Genomic DNA, 14,978 nt, shown 5'->3' on the forward strand with positions numbered 1-14,978 from the left:
GTTGCGGGTCCAACTCCTAGAAAACACACTCGTGATATTTCGCGTGAAAAATTGTGTGACTTGCGACTGCACTTATATAATAATATAGGGGTTGGTGTGGATAGGAAAAATATATTTTTAGATTTTTTTAGTTCCAGAAAACTTAGTACAGACGGTTCCAATAACGAGCGGTACAAATTATTTTTCTACTAATATAGTAAAATAGCCGGGCCATTTCGGTGGCTAGCTATTTTAATGCAACTTACCTCTCAAATTTGTTTGTTATATGCTTTCCATCTTTCACAACTACTCCATGCCCATCCAGTTTCTACATATGATTTTTGTACCGAGATGCTCCCCACTTATTAGGAGGAAGTGCTGCCTTAGGACATGAACAATACTATGTAACAACTTTGAACTTTTATAGTTTAACTTTGTATACCGAGGTATACTGTAAATAACAACTTTGAGCTTGTGTAATGTAGCTTTGTACGTACCCAGGTTAATAGTAGTAACAATTTTGAACCAGTATAGTGTAGATTTATACTCGAACGAACCTGGAGATAAATTTCGACTTTTCAACACTAATGTTTGTACACAACACAGCCGTCAAACAGAAAAATCCAGCACAAGGCCTTGACGTTGGAACGTCGCTTTCACCTGGACCTGGAAGCTTCGCTTTGCATGCAAGGTCGACAAGTCAAAACGAACTGTGGGGACCACAGCCACATGGTACGGATCCCATCCAATCCCGGTGTTCCCGCGTTGCCCGTACCGAAAGCGCGCGCGTCAAAGGGCCCTAAATGTCAACTCTCTCTAGTCTCTTCCTGCTCGCTCTCCACGGGAGTATGGAGTGTCAGTTCTTAGGATGCCCTAAATCTAAACGCCAACTCCGCCCCCCCCCCTCCCCCGCTTGCTATAAAACCCAATCGATCGACCCGGGATCCCAATCCATTCCAAGCACGAGCAAGCACTTAGCTCTCTCTGTACCACTAGCTAAGCTAGCAAGTGAGTTCTAGGTTGAAGAAAGAAGAGGCCATGGCGGGTGGCGCGGCGCCGGGTAGCTCGCTGCACGGCATGACAGGGAGCGAGCCCGTGTTCGCCTTCTCGACATCTGCGGTGTCCGACGACGATGCAGCGAGCAAGTTCGACCTGCCGGTGGACTCAGAGCACAAGGCCAAGAGCATCCGGCTCTTCTCCTTCGCCAACCCGCACATGCGCACCTTCCACCTCTCGTGGATCTCCTTCTTCACCTGCGTCGTCTCCACCTTCGCTGCCGCGCCACTCATCCCCATCATCCGCGACAACCTCAACCTCACCAAGGCCGACATCGGCAACGCCGGCGTGGCCTCCGTCTCGGGGGCCATCTTCTCGCGTCTCGCCATGGGCGCCGTCTGTGACCTCCTCGGCCCGCGCTACGGCTGCGCCTTCGTCATCATGCTCGCGGCGCCCTGCGTGTTCTGCATGGCAATCATCGACAGCGCGGCCGGCTACATCGTCCTCAGGTACGTCCTATTGCTTACTACCACGAATAATGTATTATATATCAAACTGTCTTGTACTACACTACCACTACGTATCTACTACAGTACCACGCATGATGAATTCGTGTACTGCCGATGCATGCATGTGCAGGTTCTTGATCGGCTTCTCCCTGGCGACGTTCGTGTCGTGCCAGTACTGGACGAGCACCATGTTCAACATCAAGATCTTGGGGACGGTGAACGCGCTGGCGTCCGGGTGGGGAGACATGGGCGGCGGTGCCACGCAGCTCCTCATGCCGCTCGTCTACGATGCCATCTGCAAGTGCGGCGCGACGCCGTTCGCGGCCTGGCGCATCGCCTACTTCGTGCCGGGGATAATGCACGTGGTGATGGGCATCCTGGTGCTCACGTTGGGGCAGGACCTCCCCGACGGCAACCTCCGCAACCTCCAGAAGAATGGAGACGCCGACAAGGACAAGTTCTCCAAGGTGCTCCGATACGCGGTCACCAACTACAGGACCTGGATCTTCGTCTTTGTCTACGGGTACAGCATGGGTGTGCAGCTGACCACCAACAATGTCATCGCCGAATACTACTACGACCACTTCAACCTCGACCTCCGCTCCGCCGGCATCATCGCCGCCTGCTTCGGGATGACCAACTTCGCATCGCGGCCCTTGGGAGGTGTCCTCTCCGACGTCGGCGCTCGTTACTGGGGCATGCGCGCGCGCCTCTGGAACATCTGGATCCTCCAGACCGCCGGCGGCGCCTTCTGCCTTTGGCTCGGCCATGCCAGCGCGCTCCCCACCTCCATCACCGCCATGGTGCTCTTCTCCTTCTGCGCCCAGGCCGCTTGCGGCGCCACCTTCGGCGTCATCCCCTTCGTCTCCCGCCGCTCACTCGGCATCATCTCTGGCATGACGGGGGCCGGCGGCAACGTAGGGGCGGGCATCACGCAGCTGCTCTTCTTCACCTCGTCCAGCTACTCCATGAGCAAGGGGCTCCAGTACATGGGCATCATGGCCATGGTGTGCACGCTGCCCCTTGTGCTCGTGCACTTCCCGCAGTGGGGTTCCATGCTCCTCCCGCCCAGCACCGGCGCCGACGAGGAGCGCTACTACACCTCTGAGTGGAGCGAGGAGGAGAAGAGCATGGGGCGTCACAGCACCAGCCTCAAGTTTGCCGAGAACTGCCGATCAGAACGCGGCAGACGCAACGTCGTCCTCGCTGCCGCAGCCACGCCGCCGAACAACACGCCGCAGCACGTCTAATGTACCTAATGTATACACACAGACACACATGCAGTGTGTACGAATGCTCCTACCGATTTAGTAAGGTCTCGAGAGGCACAAATAATATGTATTAGTTAGGGTATGTACAACAGGTAAGACAAGTGCTGTGTATAATATGATCGATCCATGTCATTTCGAGAGAGTTCAATAGGGAACCTTTACTTGAAAAGGCATTTTCTTTCACTAGTGAGAGCTCCAACCATCATTGCACAACCATCCGATGCATATTTGCGTGCAGTGTACTAATCACGATGTACATCAAATGGCTTTGCACGTGGTGGGAGCTCCTACTAGTCGAAAAATGCACTTTTCCATAGTCGACGATAGGTAAAATCGATTGTACGAGTAAAATAGGGATAGCTAATCCTCTACAAAGAGACACGACACACGAGATATAAAGTCGATTATGCTAGCTCTTCTTAAAGTGTGTATTTAAGAAAGAGACGTAAGATTTTATAAAGTTTATGTCTCTCTTGGGATAATAGTCATATATCATATTTTATCTTAATTAATTTAAAAAAAAACAATTACAATTGAGATTTATCTAGATCTAGTCATAAGGTTTTCAGCGAGCTCTTTTATGCACTTATAGGATGAATCTTATTGTGGTATGACTCTATATGTATATCAATAAGTTATATGTTCTCCTATTCGACTAGACTTTTTTTTTATTGCTTATCTGGCTCCTTACTAAAAATTTGATCTGGCTTGAGATCTCTAGTTTGGGATCTCTAGCTTTCTAGCTTTGGCTCTGGATTTGGACAGAGTCTCAGATCTGATTTCCTTGACATATCCCCTCCCCCTCATTATATAGTCAGGGTAGAGGAGTCATATCACACTTATAAGCCAACCTTTTCTAGATTGTATTACTTTTGAATATATGGAAGATTCTTAATATATGAATGGTTTCTATATAGAACAAAATAAACTACTAGGAATATCGGCATGTCTTATTTCCCCATGATAGTTGTGAAACCTACCATATCGAGTTGCTCTCGATAGCATATCGCTTAGAATAAAGGATGTGTCAGTATACATACTATACAAAGTAAAAGAGACAACAAGGTAAAGAAAACACTACTTCTTTATTAATTCCATCCATAATTACAAAGTATAAGTTTCCACTTTACATTGGATATGCTACACACACGTATATTTTCTTCCACAAGTGGGAGGTCCAACCACCATTTGGACAACCGTCCGATGCATGATAACGTACATGATTAGCTAGCACTAATAAAAAAGAAATTAGTAGGCGGGAACATACATGATAAGCACTCTTTGCTTAACATGTTATAATAATCATATTACCGTGCACTAATCAAATAAGAATTTAAAGTGTTGGGATCTCAATCACAATACAGTGGACAGTGAGCAGTCACATGGTAGTGGATTAGTATTTGGTGGTATACACTAATCAAATAAGAATTTAAAGTGTTGGTATATCAATCACAACATAGTGAACAGTGCTAGCATTTGTAGACTAATTACTGAATGCTCTTATTTTCATATCTCAGCAATCACTCTCTCTGTGCTCATTTTGATTACACTCATATACTGTTTAATGTGTTGTGTTGGGATGCAAATGATGTGAAAAATTTCTATCTATCCGACTAACTGAAAGCTTGCGACTCTATCCACTTCGACTCTGACTCTAAGAAAAAAAATGTAGGATAAGATACAAGATGAAGAAATAATTATCCGGCACTATCCGTGTCCGACTTTGACTCCGAGAAAAAAATATGGGATATAATACATGATGAGCTATATCTATCCGTATCCAATCCGACTTCACCCCTATTCATTAGTCTTAATCACACGGCTCAAATTTGTATGTGGACTCCACTAATTACATAACGTAATAAAATTACTTGATCCACTCCTTTATGCAACAATCATTCACTTCCCATGCCTCGTATAATCGCATCCAACCTCGAGCCTACTTCGCCATACTGCGCATCCAAGGTTAGCTCGACCTCTTGTCATTTCCTTTCCTTTAAGTGATATTTCTTTTTCCGTATGTAAAGATGGATATATTTTTGCTATTGGGAAGCTTTAGGGATGCATCTTTATTTTTTATTTTCAGTTATTATTTTTATAAATTTTTTTGACCCATTATAATGTTATTGATTTCACCTGTAATATGTGCATGGTTGCTAGTATTAATCAATCGATTAATAATTAATCAAGGATGACACATTAGCTACTAGGGTGCATGCCATATATCGAATTAAGATCGTCTTCTGACACGAGAGATTAAGAAAACTCATGAAACGCTGCATGCGGATTAGTTGGCCATGAGCTTTTTTTCTTTATTTATCTACAAAACAACAAAAGAAAAGGAAAGAAAAGATGCGCGAGCTTCGCGTGTTGTCGAGAAAAAGATAGGGAGATGCCTATAATGTGGGAGCTGAGTGGGAGTACTTTATATTTTCCTCCAAAGTTTATGACCCCCGGCCCACATCTAATCATCTATATATCTTGAGGCTTGGCAGAGATTTAAATAAATCTCTGTATTTGGTGCATCTAACCTAACCAACAATATCTTTATTAAGACTAACAGTACCTTTTTTCCTCTTCATCATAATACTACGTATAAGTAAGCATCTTTTTCTTGGGTAGATCGTGGGTCGACCTTGTACGTACGGAGGTCGTTGTACCCTGTACCAACTACACAAGGCGACTTTGTGTTCATCAGATGCATTTATTTGCAGTTCAAGTCAAAGGCAGCGTATTACTCAACATTAATAAACACAAACACGCAATGCCTACGCGTCGATCAATGTTGAGAACGGATGGATATTCAGGCCGGATAGCTGAAGCATCGGATCGACAAAAACTGAAGCTTCCACGTACTTACTACTTTGACTATCTTGACGATAGCCTACCGTGCATGCATATATAACTTATCTTTTTGGGTTGGCGGCCCAGATAAGTTATCTTTTAGGATTTTCAATCGAGAAAACTATCGATAGGACGGAGTCGGACTGGGGAAGAAGAGTAGAAGAAGCACTAAAACATAAGCTACATATGATAGGAACCTATGGTGCATGCATGCAGATGCAGATACCTGCATGCTTCGGTTTGCATGCAAGGACAACAAGTCAAAAGGACCACAAGCACATGCTACGGCGGGCGGTGGGGATTCCCACGTTACTTGTACGGAAGCCAAGCTTTGCCCTAAAAGTCAGCTCTTCCTGCTCCCTGAGATGCTCCCTGTTGGAGTTTAGTTACAGACAGAGATATAATTTGTATAGATGGATATAGAGTTTGTTAAGTATCCCAGGAGAGATACACTTTATCTGTAACTCAAACAATCTTTGTAACATCGTGTAACAAACACTGCACGCTGGGGTTTTCCCGGCTCTGTAAATATACAAGACGCAATCTGCAAGGGTGATACACTTCCATATTTCACATGGCATCAGAGTCATCCATCTCCACCAAAAACACATCTAATATGTCGAGCTCTTCTTCCTTTTCTTCGGCACCAATCTCCATGACGAGCTCTCTTGGGCTTCCAGTTACGGAGAAGCTGACAAGGGACAACTTCATCCTTTGGAAAGCCCAAGTGCTACCATCATCTAAAGATTCTTGGCTTCAGCCCCCCCCCCCCCCCGCCCCCAAAATCTCAACTGTGAGGGGTCATTGTTGGTGCAATGGTACCACCTTAGCCCCCTCATTGACTTCGGCCAGTCTCAGCCAACTCTAGAGATATGAAGCGATCAATGATGCTAACATACTAGAAGAGCTACTTTGGTCGTAGGTACAAATCCAAAAGAACAACCAATGCAAAATGAGGAGCCTGAAGGTCAAATCCTTCGAGAGGTTTTGGATCACGCTAAAGGGATAGCCGATACGAAGTGAGGATCCCGGAGGTAAAAAACTTTGAGATGTTTTGGATCATGCGGACATCCGATGCAAAGCAAGAAGCCCAAAGGCCAGAACCTAGATCACGGGGTTGAGGATCGCCATAGACGTCAGTGAAGCCCGAAGAGCCATTTGGTGCAAAGTGAAGAGCTCGAAGGAACAAAAGTCAGAGGAAGGCTTGAAAGTAGATGCCCTAAGTCGCTGAAGGGCTGACTTGTATATGTAATATCCCGCGAGGGTACAACCTGTAATAATATACCTCACCCTTTGATGTGATTGGATATAACTAGTTACCCCACCAAATATCTGTCCATTGTGTTGTGAACTTGTAATTTAGGTCCCAACAATTTTGTAAGAGAACGAGTGGTAGAAAAACTTCTTGATATATGGTTCATATCATCCAGAGATTAGATTGCATATGGTTTTACTAAACCATTGACTGTGTGGCAGCTACAAGGATTTTGACGCAATCTTAACTTAGATAAGTTATGATTGAGGGGGAGTGTTGGAGTTTGGGTTACAGATAGCGATAGAATTTGTATAGATGGAGACACTATAACAGAAACAGTTATTCGAGCCAGATCATCAGTGCCGACGGTTGAGCCATTGGTGTTGGTCGCGGCAGCACAGTGTTGTGTATGCTTGTGTGTATACTTGTTGTCGCGCCTGGTTTTTTAAAAGAATAACCAGATGCATTCCACATGTATGCCAGGATCAGTTCTTCATACATGCGGTGATATTATCAGTGATATACAGTTCTATATGGAACAAAAACAACTTTATTGAAAGAAATACCAGAGTTTTGAACAGCAGCGGAAGAACTCGAGAAAACTCCAACGAAAGCTTTAGGGCACGCCACAGACAATCGACTGGGGGCAACACGACCTAGGACGCTTTGTCTTCATTGTAGTCTTCAGCTTTCTTGATCTTCGCGTAGTCTTCTCCAACTGAGCAGCATAATAGCAAGTGTGAGTACATATCATACTCCGTAAGTGTGGAAAAACATGACATGAGAGCTTATGACAAGAAAGGCTTGACTCAGGTTTACTGCATCTATGACATCCTAACCTAGGATTCAAAAGGACCTAACAGTCCTATTTACTATGTGTGATGACTATACTTTAGAAAAATAGCTCATCAGATTCCATCCGACTACCAAACTCACCAGATATTCCATATCTGGCTACCAACTCATCGGGTTGCCACTACCCGACTACCAGAACCAACCATCCAAGATCCCCACTAATCATGAAGAAATCCAAGCTTGCTCTTGACCGTGAGCACGGCTGGTCCATCAGTTTTATACTCTGCAGAGGTTGTACACTTTACCCACGAGTTGTGATTTCCGTTTTACTTCACACTTCAGGGGTGTAGAGCCGAGGTCTCACTACAATTCCTTTACAAAGTGTCTCCAAATCCATATGCGTCCACTAAGGTTTCACCGCTAACAGGGATTCCATCCACTGTAGAGGCCACCCTCTTGTGCCACTCAACCGTCCACTGGTGCGTACAGAATAAGGAGGTCATCTAATTAATTAGCCAGGCCGTACCAATATAAGCCTCGTGGTTACGCTGTTCAGCCGGGTTACATGCTCCACAAACTGGTCCTTATGATCTAAAGCAGGTACTTGCACATCACCCAATGCGCACACAGCTGCCATACCAACCAAATCAACCTGCTTAGATCCCTATAGTCCATGTTGCTATAAAAGATTACCCAAACTGGTTCATGTTGCATATACAATTAATCAAATTAACATTTATTCCACCCGACTTAACATCACAACTAAGCATTTCTACCATTGACACCCAGCTACAATACCGGTGACAAGGATAATCATGGAAAGTACTAATAAACCCTAAACATGGGATTCATATTGACAAAAGCATGCAATTAGAAAGTAAAAGACACACCTTCCTATAATAGGGTCAATGTGATCAAGGTCACTTGCCTTCTCCGAAGTGCTGCTCAAAATCACTGAAGTCTTGATCTTGAATATTCTCGAACGGCTCCGGAACATGATCATCTACACATGGAGAGAACGCCAAGCTAAGAACAAGCACAAAAAAAAAGCTAACACAACAAACAAATGCTAAAGCTTGCTAGGGCATAATTTTATAAAGATTTAGGTGCAAGAATCACACAAATCGAAGCTACAACGCGAAAGCTACAGTTAAACGAATCTTCAAACAGTTGAAAATGATGAAAACTATTTTCATGGAATTCAACCAAATTTTTAAAAGGATTAAAACAATTATTTTAAAAAAATAGAATTATTTTATAGCATAAAACTAGTTAAAACAAGTTTATAAAATTTATTTACATTTTTTCTAAAATTAAAACTAATTTTGTTTGCAACATAACACACTAAAGTCATTTATTTTACTAAAGAAAACATATTTATAACATTATTAGAATTATTCTAGATTTTCTAAACTATTTTCCAAAAATAAAAACATTTATTTGAATCATTAAAACTATTTGCAGAATTAAAAGTGAATTAAAACCTAGTAAAAATGTTTATTTAAAACATAAAGTATTTTCTGGATTTTTTCCACTTAAAAGAAACCTATTCTTAGAATTTATTAGAATTTTGGAATTATTTTTCTAAAGGAAAACCCGATTTATTGCACAAGCAATGACATCAGCACTGGCCGGGACGCTGACTCGGCTCGGGAAGATGACGTGGGAGACATGTGTGCGCAGTCCTATTGGCTAGCGAAGGGGTATTTTGCAATCTAATCGTGGTCGTTGCTGCAAGATCGGACGACTCACCTTGAGTCTTCTTCCTCTGGGTGATGCGACCGGCGGTGCGAGGCTCGGTGCGGCAGCGCTCGGTCGGAAAGTTGCCGGAGTTGAGCTCCGGTGGTTGATCTTCGACGGCGAGCGGCGGAACGCGGAGAGGAGATGACGGTGAACCCGTTTGAAGGGCAAGTTTGCATCGGGGCGGTCTCCAATGGCTCAGCGACGGCGGCGACCTTTGAGGATGGTTCGGCGATGGCTAGAACTCAACGGGGATCAGTTGGGGATGTCGAGATGTGGATGGCAAATAGTGTCCTGAGCTCGGTCGGCGTCAGGAAGCTACGGAGCGACACGACGACGGTGAGGGGATCCGGCGGAGGTTCGGCGGTGACGCAAGAGCTCTCGGGTGGAGGAAAACTGAAGGGAAGAGGGGGTTGGGCGCGGTGGAGTGCGAAGAAGCTTGGGAAGGGGTCAACTGTGGCTTAAATAGAGGGGAGAGGAGGTGGCGACATGGGCGTGGCGTGGAGATCATGCGGTGGCGGTTGCGAATGACGGTTGTGACGATGGGGATGACAAGCGGGCCCGACGCGTCAGCGAGAGAAAGAGAGGGAGATGAGAGAGAGAGAGTGATATTTATGTATATGTAATGGATGGCTTCACTAAAGTCAATGTTATACTTGTGCTGGAATGAGATCTGTGTTGTACGTGTGCAGGAATGTAATTTTTATATGTATCTGGTACTAGACAATTGAGATTTGTGGTTGGAAACCTGGTTTTTATATTTTCAGAATGAATTTGGTTTTGTAGTATTAGAGGGGCTATCAGTGTCGGTTCCATGTCATGAGCCGGCACTGATACTCAGTATCAGTGTCGGTTCATAAATCAGCACCGATAGTCTATGACTATCAGTGCCGAATAATCTGTGCCAGTTCAAAAACCACCATTAATGGTGTTTTTAAGCCTACATTGATGATCATTTCTATAGTAGTGAGATAGAGTTTGATATGTATCCTAGTAAAGACAGATGGTGTTGTCGCCGGTGGTGCCGACCTTCCTTCCCTACAAGGCTATTGATGGAGGTGGCGTCGGCCTGCCTTCAGCATATATAATCGGTATGTTGCCTTGCCAAGGCATCTCCGTATTTTATTTTCTAAAAACTTTAATAAAAAATATTAAATTAAAAAGAAATTAGTACACGGAGACATATCTTATTAGCGAGCACTCTTGTGGTGATAACGTGTTATAATAATCATGTTACCATACACTATTCAAATAAGAATTTGCAGGAATAACACACATAAGATATAAAATATAGTCTAGTACCGTTCCACTTTATTTATTAATGATGGTCTATACAACTTGGGAACCCGCTCCTTAGACCATCCCCGACGCGTTCTCGTGATTGTTCCCATTCCCTTCCCGATGGGAAAACGAGCGTGACGGGAAGCGCTCGTGACCTCCAATGGACTCCCGTCACAGGCCGGTGTGGGATGGGATAGGAGAGAGGTTCCCACGCCTGTGGGAACCTCTCTCCTATCCCTTCGCAGAGATGCTGTGCGAGGAAGTGGGTGGAGGTTAGGCTCGTGCGCTTGGGCGGAAGGGGCGAAGCGAGGGGAGCCGACGACGACGCACACGAGGAGGGCAGCAGAAGGTTGGCGCTGATGGAGACGGTCTCCCGGAGGATAGATCCGCGCTTTGGTGTGGATGGAAGCGTCGACTTGTCTGGAGCGCTGCGGCGACGACGAGCGGCGACAAGAGGAACACATTTCTCTCAAACTAATTCGGATCTGAGGTATTTGTGAGTTGAATCGCGAAAGGGCTGAAGTAGGGGTGTAGCTTGTCGTGCGGAGTAGGTCAGTAGGGGAGGAGCGCCGGTTCGGGTAGTGGGGTTGTTCGATCGTGGCATCGAGCAGCGCAGCCGGAGGGTGAGCGACCGGGAGGGGACCTGTGGCCTCGGGCGCCGTCTTGGTTTGGACGGTGTCTCGGGTAGTGTAAGACCCTTGTTGCCGGGATCTCCTGTGCCTCCTGTATCAGTCCCTGGATTACGTAGCTGATACGCACAGTACAACAGTTGTAGTATCACAGTCAAACTTCGTACAATACATTAACGTACAGTGTACTTTAAGCTACAAACCATATTGTCTCTTACAAATATGGCCTAGCGGCCTTCATGAAAAGCACAGCGGAAAAAGGACCCAAGCCACAAGCAGCGAGGGTGCGAACACGACGCTTAGACTACTCTTCGTCTCCGGCTTTGCCCCCGGCAAAGTCGGCGTTATCTTCTTCATCTGAAGGACAGCAAGAGTGAGTACAAAAGGTACTCAGCAAGCCCTATACTACTTTCAAGAGTTTCATAGATGCATAATGAAGTATTTCAAGGATAAGGCTTTACGGAATAGTTTTAGCGTAAAGCAATCTATGCAGGTATTAGTTGTATCATCAATGATTATCTTTAAAACTGTTTTAATAGTTCAAAACCAGTAACAAGCTTTATCTGGGGGTTTTCGGTCCTGAGAGGGGCTATACCTCACTCCGCAGTCCCTTTTATCACAACTGGTGTACCTCTAGTACCACACAGCTTCTGGCGGAATCGAGCCAGGAACATTAACATACGGACATCTAGTCCACACACTCACTCATCAAGACACACGCACCTTGAGTCTAGTCAACGCGATTGCTGCTTTCGCATGTCCATGACCGTGGACACGGCTATTCGAATAGTTTTACACTCTGCAGAGGTTGCACAACTTTACCCATGCGATATGCTCAGCCTCCCACTGTTGCATGCAGGGGAGCGAATCATACCGAGACCCTCCATAACACCTTTCCTGCCGGGCTTTTCCACTAGACACGCCCAAGTACCAGAGCTGCATGCTTCCGAAGGCCAGCATCTCTTTTTAAGCCTTGGCCGGTACTAGAAACCCCCAAGCATGCGGGACAGGATAGTACTTGCCTGCTCGTTGCTCTCAGCCTCCTGGTATGATGTCCGACCCAGTCCAGTGAAAGGAAAGTCAAGTCCTGCCCATACAGGACGCATGGTTGTACGTAGTGGCTAGGCTAGACGGGCCGCAATGACTCGGTCCTTAAGCGGCCGGGGTGGGCATCTCCCAGCACGAGTATTCCTACAATACCACATGCCCCCAAGAGCATCCCCTCCCACAGAGGACTACTCTACCTGCCCCTGCCAAAACAGTTTTCACCAGTTTTCACACATCTCCCACCGTATCCCACACACTATCAAGGATCTCACATCTGTCACAGAATTCATATCCATCAAGATTCATGGCATATGACTTTAATACTGGATAATGGTAATTTGTCACCTCCGAGGAGATGCAGTTTAAAAGCAACGCCTCTGAGGAGACGTATTCAATCCTAAGCATGCTAGATGTCAAGACGTTTTCCATCGTTAATATAGATAACAATAGGTAATCCTAGGGTGATATGTATTCTGGGTGAAGTTAGTTATGGCATGGCAAGTGTTTATAGGATTAACTACTACAATATTTGCAAAAAGCGTAATACATAGCACATGCAGTAGTATTCCCAGTTTTAGTTGAGCATGTAGATTATCGGAAAACATAGGTTCAATATGATCAAGGAAAATAGGACTTGCCTTCTCCGGAGTTCTCCTCTTGATTTTGGTCAAAGTCAGGATCCTCCTCAGCCCGAATAATCCCAGCACAGATCTCGCAAAACAAATGTCCTTGTTCTTGCTCTTGCTCCTCTGTAATTCACAACTACTATCAATACGGCTAAACTAAAGAAAAACCGATCAACACCCATTGAAAAGCCAAACAAGTCTTAACGAACACCACGAGGTGACCAATGAGTAGATCTTGATTTTTGATGAATTTCGGCGAAAGAATCGCCGAAATCGGAGCCAGAACGGAGAAGTTACGGTTCTGAGAATATTTAAATCTAAAAAAAATATGGAAATACACTATTCATGGGTGGGGCCCACCGAACATTGAAAGGGGCCCATATGAACAGTGACCAGGTGGGGCCCACTTGGGCTCCACCTGGGCCTGGATGGGTCGGGCCTGGATCTACAGTAATGGGCTTGCACAGTGCGGCCTACATAGTATTTGGGCTGGCTGCTGAATGGGCTACTGGAGCTGGGCCGGCCTGCTGAGGCCTGGCCCGCTGGCGGTTGGCTGCTTGGGCCGAGCTAGCGGTGCACGGGCCGAGACGGCCGTTGGGCCGAGCCGAGGCCGGTCTGGCCAAGCCAGGCCACGGCCCGTTGGCCAGTTTGGCGGGCGCGCGGGCGTGCGCGCGTGCCTACGCGAGCGGACGGTGGAGAGGGAGAAGTTTGGCCGGCGGCGAGAAATCTTGCGGCGGTGCGCACCAGAGAGCTCACCGGAAAAGTGTTTCGGCCAAAGCTTCACGACGACGAAGGCACGCCGGCCAACCTTGAGAACTGGCGGACTCGGCAGGGGGCACCTCGACGGCAGCCGGTGGCGGAAACGACGCCAGTTCGTCGCCGGAGGGGGAACAAGACGCGGAGAGAAACGGGCGGCACCTCCCCTGTACGGGAAAGGGGCCAACCTGCAAGAAAAAGAGGCATGGAGCCTCTTTAACACACGGCACGATGGCCGGTGACCACACTACTCATACGCACGCGCCGGCGGCGACCAGACGCGGTGGCGGAACCACAAACGCGTCGGCGTGCGGCTATCAGCCAAATTGGCGCATGGGGTGACCTACTTAGCTAGCCTAGGGACTCTAGGGAGGCTAGGGGGCTCACCAGTGAGGTCGGACGGCGGCAAGCGGCGGCTGCGGTCGGCGGTGGGGACGACGAATGACGGCGGCTCGGGCTTCGCGCGAAGGCAGCTCCCGTCGAGCTTTCCGGGCCAACGGATGGTGGCACACGGGCAGCGTCGGCTTAAGGTCCTCCTCGGCAGCTCGTCGGCGATGGCGTATGGTCGACGGCGAGCAGTGGCGAGGTGAGAAACGGGGCGGCGGTGGCGATTGTGGTGAAAGGGATAAGGAGGGAGCGCTGGCCTGCTATTTATAGCTGGGAGGGGAGGCGGCACTAAGGCGAGGGCGAGGGACATGTGAGCAGGCGCGGGTGTCCACCGTGGGTCGACGGCGAGCAGTGGAGTGCAGCGAGGCACGCGACGCGGTGGCGGTGGCCTGTGGTCGGCCGACGCGCGGCAGGCTACCGCCAGCACGCGTACTGCGGCGCCAGCGCAGTGGCCGGGGCAGGGGCAGAGAGAAGGGAGAGGCATGGGCTCGGGGCGGAGCTGTCCCGCGAAGAGCGGCGGCCGGCGACGTGGCCTGCAGCGTTGGCGGGGAGAGAAGGGAGAGAGGAGAGGGAAGAGGGGCGTGCGGCGATGATCGACGCGCGGCAGCGGGGTCGGCATCAGAGAAGGCGGCATGGCCAGAGGCGCCTTCGGCTGGGCGCGCGCGAAGCTGGGCCGTGAGACGGCCCAGGTGCGCGGGAGGGGAGGAGGGCGGTCGGGTGGGCCGTGGGCGCCGGCGTGGGCCGCACCCAAAAGAAAGAGGAAAAGAGGCCGGTTTAGGCTGTGGAAAGAAAGAAAAGAGAACCGGCCCACTGAGAATTTGGAGGAGAAAAAGAAAGAGAGAAAAAGAGAAAGAGAATCAAAC

General features: G+C 47.6%; 2 protein-coding genes across 2 annotated transcripts; one reads left to right on the forward strand and one right to left on the reverse strand.

Moving 5' to 3' along the window:
• Window positions 1-908: 908 nt before the first annotated feature.
• LOC133918205 (high-affinity nitrate transporter 2.1-like) lies at window positions 909-3,137 on the forward strand. The gene is made up of 2 exons (XM_062361957.1): window positions 909-1,484; window positions 1,615-3,137. Exons 1-2 carry the CDS (start codon window positions 1,018-1,020, stop codon window positions 2,732-2,734), a joined length of 1,587 nt encoding a protein of 528 aa, XP_062217941.1. The 5' UTR covers window positions 909-1,017; the 3' UTR covers window positions 2,735-3,137.
• Window positions 3,138-14,071: 10,934 nt separating this feature from the next.
• LOC133917285 (CASP-like protein 4A2) lies at window positions 14,072-14,749 on the reverse strand. Its single transcript, XM_062361197.1, has one exon. It carries the CDS (start codon window positions 14,747-14,749, stop codon window positions 14,072-14,074), a length of 678 nt encoding a protein of 225 aa, XP_062217181.1.
• Window positions 14,750-14,978: the final 229 nt, after the last annotated feature.

This window comes from Phragmites australis, chromosome 5 (assembly GCF_958298935.1).
Source record: "Phragmites australis chromosome 5, lpPhrAust1.1, whole genome shotgun sequence".
Lineage (NCBI taxonomy): Eukaryota > Viridiplantae > Streptophyta > Magnoliopsida > Poales > Poaceae > Phragmites > Phragmites australis.